The 17823-nt window shown below is 43.6% G+C and overlaps 1 protein-coding gene across 1 annotated transcript; it reads right to left on the minus strand.

The window, feature by feature from the left end:
* Positions 1 to 7827: 7827 nt before the first annotated feature.
* SNAI1 (snail family transcriptional repressor 1) lies at positions 7828 to 14734 on the minus strand. Its single transcript, XM_070744633.1, has 3 exons — positions 14329 to 14734; positions 12241 to 12762; positions 7828 to 9781 (listed from the first exon to the last, which is right to left on the minus strand). The coding sequence occupies exons 1-3, from the start codon at positions 14405 to 14407 to the stop codon at positions 9600 to 9602; spliced, it is 783 nt and encodes a 260-aa protein (XP_070600734.1). The 5' UTR covers positions 14408 to 14734; the 3' UTR covers positions 7828 to 9599.
* Between the last annotated feature and the right edge of the window lie 3089 nt (positions 14735 to 17823).

A 17823-nucleotide genomic window follows, 5' to 3' on the forward strand; every position in this document is an offset into this window, starting at 1 on the left:
TAATGCCTCTCCTAAATATCTCAGAGAATTTTTCCCCTTTTAAATGTTAAGCATTTGGTCTAGGGGTGGGGGAATTGTATTCTTTTCAAGTTAATTCTGTAGAACTCGTACTTCAGTTTGTTAGATATGTTCCAAGCAGCTTTCTATAGTTAAGAGAACTGGGGAGAGGGAAGAAATCCTCAAATTTTTTTCCCACCCATTTCTTTGACCAATGGGAAACCAGGTTCTTTCCAACAATCCCTTGGATTTTCTCCTCTTGGCTTTGAGGGCAGATCTGCATTTCCAGCTAATTCCAACATGAACAAGCCACCCACCATTTCTGAAGAGCAGGGAATTCTTGCATTGTACTTAACCCATCTCCATCCAGCAGCTAACTTAACCTCTGACTGCGTTTTCTGGCTCTGCCCCCAAAGTAGCATTTTCTGTAATGCGCTGGCTCAGGGGACCACTGTGTAGTTCGTGGACTTGAATTCCTTTTATGCAAATTCTGCCACTCCAACTAGCTACTGGGCTTGGGGCAGGAGCAGCATTTACCCTCCAGCTGTTCACGAATGGGGTGGTGAAAAAAGATGGATTGTTGGGTTTGTACAAATTTGATGTTGGGACAGTGTAAGGGTAGATCCCTTTTTTCTCTTTTTATTTTTAATCAGATGAAATTGACCTAAGAGAAATAGTAAAACTGTAGTTCTTCCTTCCTTCCTTCCTTCCTTCCTTCCTTCCTTCCTTCCTTCCTTCCTTCCTTCCTTCCTTCCTTGATAAGGACATCAACAGTAATGGGCAGCCAAAAGTTTTACCGCCACACTGTGGGTGTGGCTTATTTTGTGGGTGTGGCTTGTTAGCCATGTGACTGGGTAGGAGTGGCTTGCCGGTCATGTGACCAGTTGAGAGGGGCTTGAATGATCATCATCGTTCAAGTGAACTGTTAAGTCCTCGACCTACAACTTTAACAATGTCGTTCTCTGGAGTGACAATTTGCTTCACGTTTCCCATGTTCTCCTCCTGGGTTGCCCCCGTCTCAGGCTGGGTAGCTAGGCGAACGGGTGCCAATCAGCTGTTGAGAAAAGAGGGGGGAGGAAATGGCCCCCCTGCCACTCCTGCTGGTGCTGGTCTCCCTGCTGCTTTCCGAGGAGGAGGAGGAAGATGGGAGAGTGGGATGGTCAGCTGGAGCTGGGCACACAGCTTCATTTCCGCCGGTGGAACTGCATTCCGCCACTTCCTGCCTGCTGTCCACACCTGGACATCAAGCCATCACTATGAGCAAAGCAAAAGGATGCTTCTACGCAGGGGTGGGCTACCATTCCTGGCCCTACCGAAACAGGCTGGGAGCACCACTCCCATCCCCACCTCTTGTGCACACACACATGTGAGCACAATTTCCTTTTTTTTTCACTTCTGCACATGTGCAGAAGTGAAAAGTACCTGGAAATGGGCAAATCGGTAAGTGTCCACTCGCTGCTGCCCGCCACCGTTTGTCCCTCGACCACCCGCTTGCTGCTGTTCACTTCGCTTGCCTCTCGGTCTCGGGGTGAACGGCGACAGCGCGGGCAGTGGGGGGAGCCGGTGCGAGCAGCGAGCGAGGGGCTTGTGGCGGGGGAAGGAAAGGCTTGCAGGGGGGGGAAGGCAGCACTCTCAGTGGGACAGAGCAGGGATAGGTCCAGGGAAGCGCCGGTGGGGCATGCACGCCCGGCAGTGCCACCGGAGCTAGGTTACGTGCCACATTGCCGCCACTGGAACTGCATCCCCTACCGTTTAGGGTCAGGCCCACCACTGCTTCCACGCATGCTTGGAAGTAAAAAACCTCCCCAAATCACCGAAATCTCTCATGCACGCGTGTCGTCTCACAAATGTTTGTTTCCTGCACATGTGCGGAAGCCAAATCTCACTCCGACGTGCACATACACCCGATGGTCACTTGTGTGTGCAACTTCATTTCCGTTACTGGTGTGCTGTCCCTCCCCCATCCAGGTAGGAACCCAATACTGGTACTAGCCATCTTGGATATAGGAGGTGTCAAAATGTAGCTGAGATGGACTTTCAGTCTAATCGTTGACAAAACAGTCCTTCTGTTTATCTTGGAGGATACACATATCCAAGTAACTGAGAAATCTAAAATCCTCTTGGTGAAAATCCATCAGAAGAGAGAGAAGGCCCTTCTTTCTCCTTCCTTCAGGGAGGGAAAAGAGATATAGTTTACACTCTCTCCACAGTTGGTATAATGTCCTTTCCAAGGCTATTTGGCTATCCCCCTGATGGAGGATGAATGATGAAGTAGATGGACTTTTGGAATGAATAAATAAAACAATACTACTTTCTTTTTCTCCCTCCCCATTTCAATCTTTTTTTCTCATAAGTCAGTGGAAAGACAGCCAGTAGAAGTTTGGCTTGGATTTTCAAATTGTGATGTTTGGAAGAAGTACGTTCTGACTAGCCGTTTCATAATTGCAGAAATCCCTTTGTTCCCAAAAGGAACTCCAGGAAAAATTCATGATTCCTTCCTCCCCTCTTCCTCCCGAAGTGAGTTGGCTTTCTGATGATCCGATTAAGTAACTCTCAAATCACTGATCTAATATTTGTTCCATTAAAGTCCCGGGGAAGAGAATCCCAGCCAAACATTTAGACCTCCCCTTGCAGAAGGGAGACTAGTGTATCTCGGGCTTGTGTACCCGATCGGTTGCACTCGGTAGAGTAGGAAAATTGGAGCTGCAGGAAGGCCACCAAGGGAGAATCATACATTATTCATTAGGACCCATTTTATGTACACAAGTTACAATTGGAGCCATGCAACATGTCTCCATTTCATCACGCAAATATGTAGGTTCACTTCAAACTGCAGTCAGCTAATGACACATATATACAGGGGGTGGACAAAAAAATGGAAACACTTGACTTTTCGGCATCATAATGTTTGAACATGTTCAAATCAATCAAAACTTGACATATTTTCATGTTTTTTTTTAATTTCTGTGATTTGATATGTTTTTTAAGCTAGTTCAATCGATGTCAAGAAATAGAGGGAAATTAAGGAAAAATTGTTTCTCGTTGAAGAAAATTTACTGCCCCATAAGAATCGCAGAATAGTTCTAATAACGGCAAATAAAGTCATAACAAGCAATAGCCCAGCCAGGAAATGAAATTTCTATATAACTGTTTAAGTTGCCAATGAAGAGACAACTGAAGGGCTAATAGTTGTACATCAACAACTGTAAATAGCCGTATAATAATAAATATGAAACAGTTATGTTTCTTAGGAACTAGAAAAAACTGGTAAATTTCTCTGTGCCAAAGAATGGAAAAGCAAGAGAGTACTGTATGCAAATTATCAATTTATCTCATAAAGTGCTTGCCTTCTGCAAAGTTTTCCTTCAGATCTTTCACAGAATAGATGAATAAGCAGTATTTATTAATGGCAGAAGAACAAGATCAGAAAACTAACTTATAAGAGCATATAGAGAAGGATAATGGAAAAGAATGACCTTTGTTTCTTGACTATAAGAAGGGCTATTATTCTGTGGATCACAACAGAATGTAGAATTCAATACAGTTAATGATTTCGCCAGAAAATTATTTTTCTGAAGAATATTTTCAATAATCAAGAAATTATTATAAAAACTGACTTCGAAGAAATAGAGAAGTTCAACAAAGAAAAGGGAGTTAAGCAAGGGTACACATTGTTAGTAGAAAAAGGAACTGAAGTAAGAAATATTAATCATTTCAGAGAGGCAGAGACTTATCATTAGCTAAATGAAAGTAAATACGACTTAGAAGAGGTTGTTTTGAAAGTAAAAGAAAGTAAAAGTTAAAATTCTGTGTTAATTTTAAATAGTTAAAAGATATTGTTGACCAATATATGTTTACCAAACTTATGGTTCACAACAAAGAATTTAAGATGATACATCTTTTTTTTTTCTCAGGCTCAAGAATAGATAAATGATCCACATGTTGGAAAGAGAAAGAGAAACATTAATGACAATTTTAGAAAGCATTAGAAAGGTTAAAGATGCTTCTGTGACAGCAGGATTCAGAATAGATAAGCAGAAGACTTTCTTAGTGGCATTACATAGCTGTGAAAGACTGACATTTAGAAAAAATAAAAAAGGAGATGGACAGTTTAAAATTATGGATCTGGAGATCCAGTAGTTATGAAGAGTAATATAGCCTTTTAAAAAAACCTAGTTCAATTAAATAAAAATTGATTGCTCCAGTAAAGTAATGATACTGAAGCAGAAACTTAAAATGTTGCTCACCTGATATGAATGAACTTTGAAAAACAAACTAGAAAACTCTTGGAGCTACAATGTCTGGGAACCACATGCATTTTGTGACCTTAAACATGGATAAAGAATTCAAGTTGATACTGATGCACTGATGATGTTATGTATTATTTTTTTCTTTATTTTGTCTCCCCTCTCAATTTGAATCAACTCTGGGCAGCTAGCAACATTAAACATCACCTAGTAATGAAAAGTATGTAAGAAAACAACCAAGCTCACTGAGGAGGCCCCGACTCAACAAGAATTCATTCAACAAGAGGCCAAAGTGTGATGGTGAAGACTGACCCACTAGACTGCATAGAGGGGATTTCTCAAAGGACCTCGCCTAAAAGAAGATATTGATAAAATTGAACGGGTCCAAAGACGGGCTACAAAAATGGTGGAAGGTCTTAAACATAAAACGTATCAGGAAAGACTTAATGAACTCAACCTGTATAGTCTGGAGGATAGAAGGGAAAGGGGGGGACATTTAAATATGTTAAAGGGTTAAATAAGGTTCAGGAGGGAAGTGTTTTTAATAGGAAAGTGAACACAAGAACAAGGAGCCACAATCTGAGGTTAATTGAGGGGAAGATCAGAAGCAAGGTGAGAAAATATTATTTGACTGAAAGAGTAGTAGATGCTTGGAACAAACTTCCAGCAGACGTGGTTGGTAAATCCACAGTAATTGAATTTAAACATGCCTGGGATAAACATACAGTATATCCATCCTAAAATAAATTACAGGAAATAGTATAAGGGCAGATTAAATGGACCATAAGGTCTTTTTCTGCCATCAATCTTCTATGTTTCTATGACCGAGCCCCAACTGGAGGATGTGGTAAGGGAAGAGAGGTGACATGAGGTCCAGGTTGGATAAAATGATTATTTTGGATAGGGGATTTTAGGAGGATGAATGTGAGCCTGGTTAGAAAAGCTACCAAATAGCCAGGTCATCACACAGTGGTGAGACACTATAGACGGGTAAAGGGAGATAGCCAAGGTTTAGTAGAAGCCAAAGAGGTTGCAGGACACTGAAGGAAGGATAGTGACAGGAAATGACATAATTGGGGTTGGCCATTTCAGAGGAAGAGGGACCAGCAATTTCCTATCCCACTTCTTTTCATTGGACTAGATGCTGAATTGTTGCCACCCTTATCCCCAGACTGATCTGCTAAACACCAGCTCTATCTACTCTCCTCCATTATATAGCTAGCTGGTGTACGTGGAGGGAGGGAGGGAGATCTGGAATATATACTGCTCAAAAAAATAAAGGAAACACTTACACCGCCCTGAGTGCTTTGGGATTTGGCGGCATAGAAGTCAAATTAAATAAGTAAATAATAAGTAATAAATGACACAGTATAACTCCAAGTAAATCAAACTTCTGTGTAATCAAACTGCCCACTTAGGAAGCAACCCTGATTGACAATCAATTTCACATGTTGTCAGCACATTCAACTTCGTACAGAACAAAATATTCAGTGAGAATATTTCATTCATTCATATCTAGGATGTGTTCTTTGAGTGTTCCCTTTATTTTTTTTAGCAGTATTATTATTGAGACCTAACTGGGTAAAGAAGTTTCCTTGTCAACAATTTGTCTCACTTAAGATTTAGATGTTGCAGTGACTCTGAGGCTAAAGTGGCTGGTCTTCCAGGAAGCAAGTAACCCTGCACTGCAAGTAAGTCTTTGCATTTGAAGTTGGGTATTAGATCAAGCCCATAGTGCAGTTGTTCTCAACTTTTCTAATGCCACGACAATACAGTTCCTCATGTTGTGGTGAACCCCAACCATAAGTCTAGTGCCAATTCTCCCAACAGAGCTTTAAGCTGATTGGCAGGAAGGTCAGAGGGACACCCCCACTGTAAATGCCTGATTGGTCAGATTGTAAAAATGTGCTCCAAGGCACCAGAATAAAGCTTTAGTTTCTAACACGGTCTCAGGCAACCCCTGTGAAATGGTCGTTCAACCCCCAAAGAGGTCCCGATCCCCAGGTTGAGAACCACTGCCATAGTGCCTCTTGTGTTTCAGACAATGTAAAATGAAAAACAAAAACCAAAGTATAGGTCTAAAGATTCAGGAGGTTTTTGAAAGAAAAGTCTAAAGTCAGCACCTGCCTCAACTCGATGATAAATCTCGATAGGTAAAATTACAAGTCTCTGCCTAATTATTTTCAAATAGGGTTGGTAAAAATTCCTGGAAACCCCAGAGAGATGTGGCTAATCAGGAAACATAGATCAACAGTAGGCTTTGCTACACATCTGCTTCCTATGATTTATATTACATCTTAAGTACCATTGTTCTCTCACTTAGAAACATAGAAACATAGAAGTCTGACGGCAGAAAAAGACCTCCTGGTCCATCTAGTCTGCCCTTATACTATTTTCTGTATTTTATCTTAGGATGGATATATGTTTATCCCAGGCATGTTTAAATTCAGTTACTGTGGATTTATCTACCACGTCTGCTGGAAGTTTGTTCCAAGGATCTACTACTCTTTCAGTAAAATAATATTTTCTCATGTTGCTTTTGATCTTTCCCCCAACTAACTTCAGATTGTGCCCCCTTGTTCTTGTGTTCACTTTCCTATTAAAAACACTTCCCTCCTGGACCTTATTTAACCCTTTAATATATTTAAATGTTTCGATCATGTCCCCCCTTTTCCTTCTGTCCTCCAGACTATACAGATTGAGTTCATTAAGTCTGATACATTTTATGCTTAAGACCTTCCACCATTCTTGTAGCCCGTCTTTGGACCCGTTCAATTTTGTCAATATCTTTTTGTAGGTGAGGTCTCCAGAACTGAACACAGTATTCCAAATGTGGTCTCACCAGCATTCTATATAGCGGGATCATAATCTCCCTCTTCCTGCTTGTTATACCTGTAGCTATGCAGCCAAGCATCCTACTTGCTTTCCCTACCGCCTGACTGCACTGTTCACCCATTTTGAGACTGTCAGAAATCACTACCCCTAAATCCTTTTCTTCTGAAGTATTTGCTAACACAGAACTGCCAATACAATACTCAGATTGAGGATTCCTTTTCCCCAAGTGCATTATTTTACATTTGGAAACATTAAACTGCAGTTTCCATTGCTTTGACCATTTATCTAGTAAAGCTAAATCATTTACCATATTACAGACGCCACTTACAAAATTTGGGCAATCTTTCTTGATCAAGCAGCACATTTCTTCACAGGCAGTCACTGAGAAGCAGCATAGCACTGCTTATTTGACCCCTATGACAATCATTAAGTGTTGTACCTCGTGATTCTTGACAAATGTATTTTTTTCTTTTATACACGGAGAGCATAAGCATCAAAGACAAATTCCTTATGTGTCCAATCACACTTGGCCAATAATAAATAATTCTATTCTATTCTAAAAGTGAGCCGGAATTCCCAACGCTGCCCAATGGATCCATTGATTATCTTGCAATAAGCTCCTAGCATTCCATTCGAAGCCTTTGATCTATGAGTTGCAAATCACTTGTGTGTTACTCGCACCTGCCAATTCCTGAATCACGGGAAATGACTAAACGGAAGTACAGCCAAGAAAGTGCACAGAGCCAAATTATAAATTACCCTTTTTATTGAATATCAATAAATTGTATAGAATTATATATAAAAAGTATTTTTTTTAAATTCAGTATAAAATTGTGGCACAAAAATATATAAATACCAGTGTACCTTTGAAATGTAAACATACCCTTTTGTTTTTTTCTCCTTTTGTCTTTTGTTGTTGATGATGATGTGGAAACAATGTACAATAGAAATGCATTCAGGAGGCACCTGTCAATAACCTTAAGTAGCTCTTTTGGCACACACCTGTCAATGGCAGCCTTCCCTGCCCAGGCGGCTATTGAATCGCCTGACAAGTGCCTGCTATTAGTCACAGTTCTTTTGAAAAAAAAAAAAAAGCAGTTGTTAAAAGAAGTCATATTAACAGGTGCTTGAGTGCATAGCTGCTCTTGTAAACAGGAGCCTTGCTTTGAATGGCTACCCAATGCCTTCTGCAGACGTAAGTCTTTGAAGCATTGCAAATTATCCCTCTGCTGACCCAGAACTAATGAAATACTGTATCCCTGCATAGCTGCACTAAGGAGAGTTTGAGATGGCGGGGAGGCGTTAACACTTAGCGTTCTGTCCTTTGTTAAGAGGCATATCAATTCAGGGTCATAAGTTACTGTGAATCTATTACTCTAGTCATCTTCTTTTTAAGGGTAAAAAACAAAAGACTGATCTTTCAGGCAAGGTAGGCACGAGACTCTGAATATTTTTCCCTATTTGTAAAACGTGAGTGAATGCTATTGACTCGGACGGCTTTGAAGAAGCTGGAAAAAAATTTGAGGGGAAGAGGATTCTGTGGCTCTTAGATACGAAAGCTGGCGTGATTAATGGCAGTAAACTTTTGAGTACCAAGATGCAGGGGTCAGGAGAAAGAGGTAATTGTTATGCTTATCATCTACCTACAAGTTCCCAAAGGGTGTATCTGATCCCAGTTGAGCAGCTCAACAAGGTGTGTTTTAGCTACATGTCAGTTTTTGGAGAAGCTATTCCAGTATTGGTGCCCTGAAGACTGTGGGTTCTGAATTCCCTGACAAAACAATCCATATTTCTAAAAAATCGGGGGACATTTATCCAACCCATCTGGACAGCACCTTGTTTTAGAAGCTCATTTTAACATATCAGTCATGGATTGCTAGCCAGCACGGGCCACACTGCGAAAAATTGAGCTACGTGCGCAGCTCCTGGTGATCGGCGGATGGGAATGTGCATCTGAGTGAGATTTGGCTTCTGCGCGTGCTCACGAGAGGACATGCACGCCAAGAGATATTTCAGCAATTTTTGGTAATTTTTTGCTTCCGCGCATGCGCAAAAGGAAAAAACCACTGAAATTTCACACAGTCGTGTGTCCTCTTGCAAGATTTTGCTTCCTGTGCATGTGCAGAACCAAATCTCGCTCTGATGCACGCGAACCCTATCAATCACCCGGAGCTGCGCATGCATCACACCGATAACGGCGGTAAGTAGGAACCCCCGCCTGCATATCATCCCATGTTGTTTGGCAGCTCATCATTTCTGATGAAGCAATGATCATGCATGGGCTTGAAGCATTTTGACACCACGAGGGGCCAGGGAATGGAATACAAAGGCAAATCAGGTTTGAAATAATTCTCTTGAAGACAAAAGAGTGAAAGATGCATTATGTAGGGTGCTTTTAAGGCCTGAAGCAGCTGGAAACAACCAGATTTCAATATAAGCTGTCTGTGGCAGCTCAGCAGAGCTATTTTCCTAGGAACACTAGTTACAATACATGGCTTTGCATGGAGGAGTCCATGGGATTCAACGGGTTCCCATGCAGCCTGTTTCTTCATGTTTGTGGAGAAGTGACATGCGAGAGAAAGTCCGGGAGCAAGTTTTACACTGATACTTCTTAACATCTGAATGGGTCTGCAGGTGAGCACGGAGATTGGAGCGGTCAGCAAAGGCCCGGCTACAGTGTGTGCAGGAAAATGGCTTTTCCCCTAGAAAGATAAAAGGGGGGAAAAGAATCATCAGCCTGAATCTTGACAAAACATGTGACAGAAGTTAATAAATAAATACATAAATGAATGAATGAATGAATAAATGAATGAATGAATAAATAAATAAATAAATAAAAGTCACATCTTGACTCTTTATATCGCATTCCTAATCTTTCACTACTATTAGTAAAAGAACCATGTTTATGGAAATCCAAGATTCAGCCCAGGTCTAAGCAAATCTCTAGAGCAAATCTCCCAATTCATACTTTGGAAATAAACTCTGAATCACCAAACACATAAAAAGACATTAATCCAAGTTGAAACCAGGCAGATGCTGGACTCTGAAATAAAGAGTTAAAAACTAAGTCTCCTTAGGTTCCCTATTTCAAAGGCCAAAGAGCAGTGCATGGGGTTACCCCTTTCCTTAATTCTTGCCAAAATAATATGTCCAAGTTATCAACAAAAAGATCCACCCGGAATCAGGAAATGTTTACTTTTATTCTAATGGAGCTTAGTTTAAAGTGTGTGTGTGTACGGGACTCCCAAGATCCTATGCATATTTATCACGAGAATAATGTTCTTGGATACCAGAGGTAATATATGTATTGCACTGCATATGGTCTGCATATAATACAAGAGCTCATAGCATGGTACAAAATGCCCTCTTTGGCCAAATTAAAGCTGAAACATTAATGGTATCCCCCCCATTCGAATAGAACTATATTCTTCCTAGGTTTTCTTCCCCTCTCGCCCCTCCCTCCCTTCAAGCCTCAACCACCTAAAGCAGAGTTTTGAATTCCTAACAGGAAAATTCTTCTGGAACTCACTTAACAGGCTGCTCGATTTGGAAAGCACAATTAAGTCTTTCTGGCTTCCTTCAGGCAATCATCTTCAGGACTTTTAAAAGGGTGTGAAATCAGCACTAAGTAACAATTAAAGGATCCTGCCCGCTCCACCCACCCAGCACAAAAGCTTGCTTGGGGGGAAAAGCATTGTAAATGTGATACTCCTTGGATTAAACACTCAAAAAAAAGCCGCAGCTGTGGAATCTGGAGCCTGGGGCGTTTACAGTAACAGGTGCAGGAAGGGAAGAGCAAAACCAACTCGCTAAGAGCACCTGCCAAGGCTGCTCCCGGGATTTCCAAGAGCCCTTCCCCACCATTTCCACGGTCCCATTAGGCAAACAATGCTGGAATGAAGCATCTCCAAACACCACATTTTTTTGTGTGCCCAGAAAGCCAGCTTATCCTGCTTGCAACCAGGGAAGGCGTCAGATATCAGAGGGAGCTTTCAGGAGCCTTCCATATAGGAAGAAAGAGGAAGTAGGTCCTTCCCCCATTCCACCACCCTGCAAATGTATGCTCCCCCCCCCCTTTAGCACCTTTTGTATACTTAGGCTAGACAAGAAAAGAGGGAAGGGAGGAAGAAAATAGGGAATATCTTGCAGAGCCTTGGAATGTAAATAAATACAGGCAAGGGAAATAGAGAGGAGGGCTTGGCCACTGGCTGCCCTGCATTAAACTGCAATGCTCGCAAGCCCTTTCAATACAATAACCCCCTCCCCCCCCTGCACACACACACACACATATTGTGTGTGTGCTTGGAATGACTCAAGGCTGATTCACATCAGCCGATGGAGCGTCTGCTGAGCTGGCTTCAGGGCGTCTGTGTCCAAACTAAATAGGCAGGATGATGTGGCCGCGAGATGACTTCCCCTGGGACCACTCCAAAACTTATGTAAACTAACAAAACAATGAAAAAGAGTGGGAGTAGCAACCAGGTAGCTGCTTTAGGATGGCAGTATGTACAGGAGCACTTGACTGAAATCCGACCCAATTTTCTCTGCTCACAGAACATCTAGGACCATCACATGGCCTGCATTCACACAACATACTGGAATGTTGGCTAATTTTTGGATCAATGTGTTGTGCAAAGGGCATGGCCTCTGGTTAGAAAGATGAGATAAAAACCCAGTATTAGATAGGAAGAAAAATGCCACTGACTTAAAAACAAACCTAGATTTGCTTCCAAAAATATCCTAGGTTTGCAGGAACTCTTCATCTGCAATTATGTGAACTTAAGCCACGTATTAAACTCTATGAATTAATTTAATTTTGTTACACTTGGCCAGGTTTGGGGCTCTCAGTGTGCTGTGTAAACATAACCAATCAATACAAAAATGAGGGTCCAAACTCAATTAAATCAAGAGGTTGGCAAGTATTAAGCTCAAACAAGGTGGATTTCGGGCAAATCTGTTTTTAAAAGATCTTAATTAAGACAGCAATTTTTCTTTCCAGAGAAACACTCTCTGGAGACCCTTATCTCCTCTGATAAGCTAACAGGCAGTGTTGACGTGAATCAGGTTACAAGCAAGGTAGAGAGGACTGGGGCTAGAGAAAAAGATAAGGGAGGAAGATAACAAGGAGCAGAGACACAAACAGAAGAATTCAGCTTTTTACCAGTGTGCGTTCTGATGTGGCCCTGCAGGAGCCATGGCCTTGAGAATGCTTTGCCGCAGATCTTGCACACACAGGGCAAGGTATGGCTTCGGATGTGCATCTTGAGAGCCCCCAAGCTCACATATTCCTTTTCGCAATATTTACAGCTGAAAGATTTCCTGGTCTGGGAATCGCAGTGCAACTGTCTGTGCTTGGAAAGACCAGCAAAAGTGGAGTAAGATTTGCTGCACTGGCTGCAGTGGAATTTCTCAGTTTCGGTGGCTGAGGAGGCCGGGCTGGGTGGGTCAGAGCTGGTCTTGCTATCCTCCTCCTCACTCGACAAGGAGGTCAGGTCCAGGGGTTTGGAATCGGGGGTGGGGGGAGAAGCCGCACTTTTCTTGTACTCCGATTCAGCATTGAAGAAGTTAGAGAACAGCCCAGTGTCCCAGACTAGAGGAGGGTAGTAAGAGCCAGCACTCAAGAGGTCTGGTTGAGGGATGACAGACAAGGGGCGTTTGTCGTACAAAAACGGAGAGACGATCACTGCAAAAAAAGAGAGAGACCAAAGGCAATTAGGAAAAACAATCCTGCAGAACTGGACACAAACCTCTTTTTTTGAGATCTGTCGGCTTTTGACATGCTCAGGGGGGCTCTTGCATAAGTTATCTGGACATATGCAAAAGGCCAGAAATCTGACAAACAACATCTTAAGCGTCCTTTGGATTGGAATTAGCCACAGAGGGAAGTCAAAATAGCAAAAACTCCAGCACACCCACCAGCACTTCTTTGGAAGGACCGAAAGGTTCCCTGGCTTCAGGGCCTGGTTTTAAAGAGTCGTGGCAAAGAAATAGAAAGAAATTTATTGGCCAAGTGTGATTGGACACATGCAGAATTGGTCCTTGGTGCATATGCTCTCAGGGTACATAAAAGAAAATATAGATTTGTCAAGAATCAATTAATTTATTAATTTAATTATATGTCCTCCAACTCCATAAGGACTCTGAGCGGCTTACCAGAAAGGGAAACAACGTTTAAAAGAAACTGTTAAAATGATTAAAGAAACCCCTAATAAAACCATACATATCTCTCACTATTGCTCACGGCCAGATCTACATGGTACCTCATTCAATCAACGGCCTCAGGCCTGCCGGAAAAGCCAGGTCTTTACAGCTTTCCGGAGGGCCCGGCTCACAAGCCACTTAAATGATTGTTATATGATCCAAAGAAGCAATTGTATGTATGTATGCTGATAGGACTTGGCGGGTTTTGCATTTCCAAAGTCAAAAGCAGCAGGGTTTTTTTTTATTAGAAAGCATTCCGTTGCAGAGCGCTCCTCGGAAGGAAGGCCCGCCCAGCCCCAAAGGGATTTTTAAGTCCCAATTTACTACTTGCGGGAGCTTGTCTCCCAACCGAGCCCGACTGGATGGCAACCCAGGATTACTTTCTTCCCTAATTGCTAGGTTTAGCATCCGCCGCTCCGCGTCCTCCCGCAAGGCGACGATCCACACATGTTTCTCATCTCCCAACAAGTTATTCAGCCCGAGACGCTGCACTGAACCCGGCAGTCCCCCGACGGGCCGTTTAAAGTTAGCTCGGAGGTCTTCAAACTTGTCCATTTTTTAAGACTTGTGGACTTCAACTCCCAGAATTCTCCAGCCAGATAAAGCAAAAGCATAAGCCCGGGATAACTGGCGGGAGAATTCCTGGGAGTTGAAGTCCACAAGTCTTTAAAAGTGGCCAAGTTTGAAGACCTCTGACTTAGGCAGTCGTATGTATGTATGTATGTATGTATGTATGTATGTATGTATGTATGTATCTATCTATCTATCTATCTATCTATCTATCTATCTATCTATCTATCTATCTATCTGTGTTGGAAGGGACCTTGTAGGTCATCTAGCTAGTCCACCCCTCCTGCGTAAGCAGGAGACCCTACACCACTTCGGACAAATGGCAGTCCAATCACCCCTTTAAAGTCCCAAATGCTCACAACCTTCGCAGGCAAAGTTGTTCCACTGGTTGATCGCTCCTCTTCCCCGTCCCCTAAGCAGCAGCCCCCATACCAGCGCCCCGCCACCCTCTCTCTCTCTTCCCGGGCGCCGCGCCTACCCGTCTGGCTTTCCAATTCGCTGTAATTGGGCTTCTTGCTGGCCGAAAAGTGTTTCTTGACGAGGAAGGAGCGGGGCATCTTTCCGGCGACGCGGCTCCGATGCAAAGAAAAGGGGGTAAAAAGGCTACTGCGGAAAAGAACTGCAAGTCTCGCCGCTTTTCCCTCCCTCTCCTTTCCCAAATAAACCCGGATCCTCCCTCCCGCGTCCCGCTCGCCAGACCGCCGCGCTGTAAAGCAATCGGAGCGGCTCGCAAACCACGAGCTTAATATGGGCCGGGCGGCAGGTGGGCGAGGCCGGCCCGCCTCCCCGCTCTCCTCTCCCCCCCTCCCCCGGTGTCACCCGGCAAGCCAATCGACAAAGCCGGGGAGGGGTCCAGCTGCGAGCCTCCTTCCAGCAGGTGCTCCTCAAACAAAACCCCCACCGGCGAGGCTTTGAGAGGGTGGGGGCTCGTCTGAAAGAACCGCTCGACACACAAAGCTTTGCGGGGCGCAAAAGGCCAGGCCTCGAAGGTCCGGCCGGGTAATAACCTTCCGACTCGGGGCCGGCATTAAGAAGCCGCCTGTGGGTCGGTTTTCCTCAGGAAAGCGAGGGAAACCTTGCCTGAGAGGAATTGGGGTCAGCGTTGAGTTGCTGCATTGCCCCTAACCCTCCGCGACGTCTACCATGCCTGTCTTAAACTATATTGTAGTTATATTGTACGTGTAAGGGGTATTTATATGTTTTTTCTATTTGGTGTGAGCCGCCCAAAGTCCTTCGGGAGTGGGGCGGCATATAAATCCAAAGTACTGTAATAGATAACTAAAGCCAGGGGTCCCCAGCTTTGGCAACGTTAGGCCTGGAGGGACTTCAACTCCCAGAATTCCCCAGTCAGCTTTGCTTTGGGACTTAAATTGGATACGTATAACCAGCTTTGCTGACTGGAGAATTCTGGGAGTTGAAGTTCCTCCAGGCTTAACGTTGCCCCGTTGGAGACCCCTGCCTTAAAACCATTCCTGTCAGAGTGACTCGAGTCAGCGGGCGTCTATTCCGCAGGGTCGAGTTTTCCTTTGGAATAAGCCCCCCCCCCCCAGTTCAAAGAGGGTTTTCCCCAATATAAAACACGTGGAGCGCGCTTGTAGCTTTTCGCTCAAACCCCCGGCGCTTTGGAACTATTCACACCCACAAATCCCCGACCTGCTTAGAGGTTGTGCTTGCCTTCCCGTTCCAACGCATAAAACGCTTGCAAGCGTTAACGAAAGGCACAAGTAACACCCCGCCTCAAGCCTTCACCCGCCTAGGAGGCGCCGTCCCGGGATTCGCCACCCTTATTTCGGGAGCCTCCGGCGGTGTGTGTTTGTGTGTGAGTCCCGAAATATGGGTGGCGATCACGGGACGAAAGACGCGGCCTTTCCTGACGCGTTTTCGCGGGAAATGGAGGAAGGCGTGGCTCCTGCTCTCCTCCTCCTTCCACGTTCTCTTGAAAATGCTGGGTCAGCGTTTGCTTCCAGAGAAGGAGGAGGCGCCGCGGATCGAAATCACTGCCTTGGGTTCCCTAGTAGAGGGGGAAATGACGGCGCGCCACCCACCCACCCCCATCTCCTGTAAAAAAAAAAAAAGGGCGCTCCCGCAAGCGCGCGCCGTGGCGGTCCGAAACGGGAACCGCCCGCCCGTCTTCCTGAGGGGGAAATCCGCAAAGCGGTTTAAATCCTCTCCGTATCTTCCTTCTTCCCCGCCGCCCCTCATTCCTCCCCCCGGGGCCATAACGGTCATCCATGTCGCCCCTCGTGGGGTTTTTTCCTCTCCGGTGGGAGTTGCGGGGTGGGCTTCCATTTCCCGGGCGTCAGGACGAGCGAATTATTTATTTAGAATAGAGTAGAATAGAATTCTTTATTGGCCAAGGGTGATTTGACACACTAGGAATTTGCTCTCAGTGTATATAAAAGAAAAAGATACATTTGTCAAGAATCATGAGGTACAACACTTAGTGATTGTCATAGGGGTCAAATAAGCAATGAGGAAACAATAGTAATAAAAATCTTAGAATACTGTACAAGCAACAAGTTACGAGTCCTATAGCCCTAAATGGGAGGAAAAGGATAATAGGAATGATGAGAAAAAACTAGTAGAAATTGTTTGTTTGTTTGTTTGTTTATTATTAATGTAATTTATATGCCACCCAACTCGCCAAAGACTGGGTGTTTTACAAGAAAGTAATCCCCACTCCCTCCCTCTCGCCCAGTCTGCCTGCAATCCCGCAAATGCTTTTGGGCTGAGTTTGGAGAAAGGTCGATGCTTGTTTTAAAAGGAAGTAGAGTAAGGGACCAGAGTTCTTCTCAAGCCTGACAAATTCAACAGCTTGTAAGCTAATTTAGTGTCTTAAAAATCCAGCCACAGTAACTAACCCGGCCGGCTCCCTTTTTCCTCACTTCAACCACAATAAAACAGGAGCACACAACAGATACAAACTTAAAAGTAAATCACTCTAAACTCGACTGTAGGAAATACAACTTTAGTAACCGAGTAGTTGATGCATGGAACTCACTACCTGACTCTAGTATCATCATCACCTAACCCCCCCTTAGACTATCCACTGTTGACCTCTCCTGTCCTGATTCCTAAGAGGTCAGAGTAAGGGGCATGCATAAGTGCACCAGCGTGCCTTCCGTCCCCTGTCCTAATGTGTCTCTTTATTATTATTATTATTATTATTATTATTATTATTATTATTATTTAATTAATTAGATTTGTATGCTGCCCTTCTCCAAAGACTCGGAGAGGTTTTGGGAAGTCTTGACACATGGTTCCTAACCCGTGAGGCACAAAATATTGTGGGAAAAACCCAAACAAAATGCATGCCCTGCTCTAGAAAATAGTATATAAAGGATTGGCGGTCATGTTTTGGCTTTATTGCAGCGCCTGCTGTTGGTATAAAGAAATCAAAGTACACAGAGAGAGAGAGGAGAGAGAGAGAGAGAGAGAGAAACGATTTAATGAATATCTTCATTTGACGCTCTGCAAAGGCTATGAGCGCCCTCTATGGGATCCCTTCAGCAAAGCCCTTCAAGCAAAATTTAAAACGCTTTTCTTATATTAAGTCCACCCAGGTACCTAATTAATGCAGGATCACAGCCTCAAACAGTTTGTTTTGAACTTCTAGTGAAATTAACTTTTAATATTCCTCATGTTGGCCAGTTTTGTCCTGGATTTGTTACTTGGATACGAACTGATTGCTAACAAGCCACCATTTTTTCCCTTAAATGCGGTATGCAGAAGCCTTCAATATTAAAACTTTATGCTAATGGCGTACTTCCTGCTAATAGTGTTCACGGGACTACACTGATTTGGATACACTGATTTGTATTCTTGATGACCAAATAGTCTTTTTCCATGATCATCCAGATAGTAAAATTGTTTCCCCATCTGCTTTTGTCCCTGGTGTCATTAAATATAGTTATTAAAATGACAATGGGAGCAGGGGGAACTGGAGGTCAGTTTAACAGGTGGCACTATGGTT

The sequence above is a fragment of the Erythrolamprus reginae genome, chromosome 3 (genome assembly GCF_031021105.1).
Source record: "Erythrolamprus reginae isolate rEryReg1 chromosome 3, rEryReg1.hap1, whole genome shotgun sequence".
Lineage (NCBI taxonomy): Eukaryota > Metazoa > Chordata > Lepidosauria > Squamata > Dipsadidae > Erythrolamprus > Erythrolamprus reginae.

Excerpts from the sequence above, each read along its gene's own strand:
- SNAI1 (XM_070744633.1), bottom strand. The coding sequence starts at position 14,407 with ATGCCCCGCTCCTTCCTCGTCAAGAAACACTTTTCGGCCAGCAAGAAG. Across the intron at positions 12,763-14,328 it reads CGAATTGGAAAGCCAGACGG|TGATCGTCTCTCCGTTTTTG; the intron begins GTAGGCGCGGCG and ends CTTTTTTTGCAG. Across the intron at positions 9,782-12,240 it reads CCACATCAGAACGCACACTG|GGGAAAAGCCATTTTCCTGC; the intron begins GTAAAAAGCTGA and ends TTATCTTTCTAG.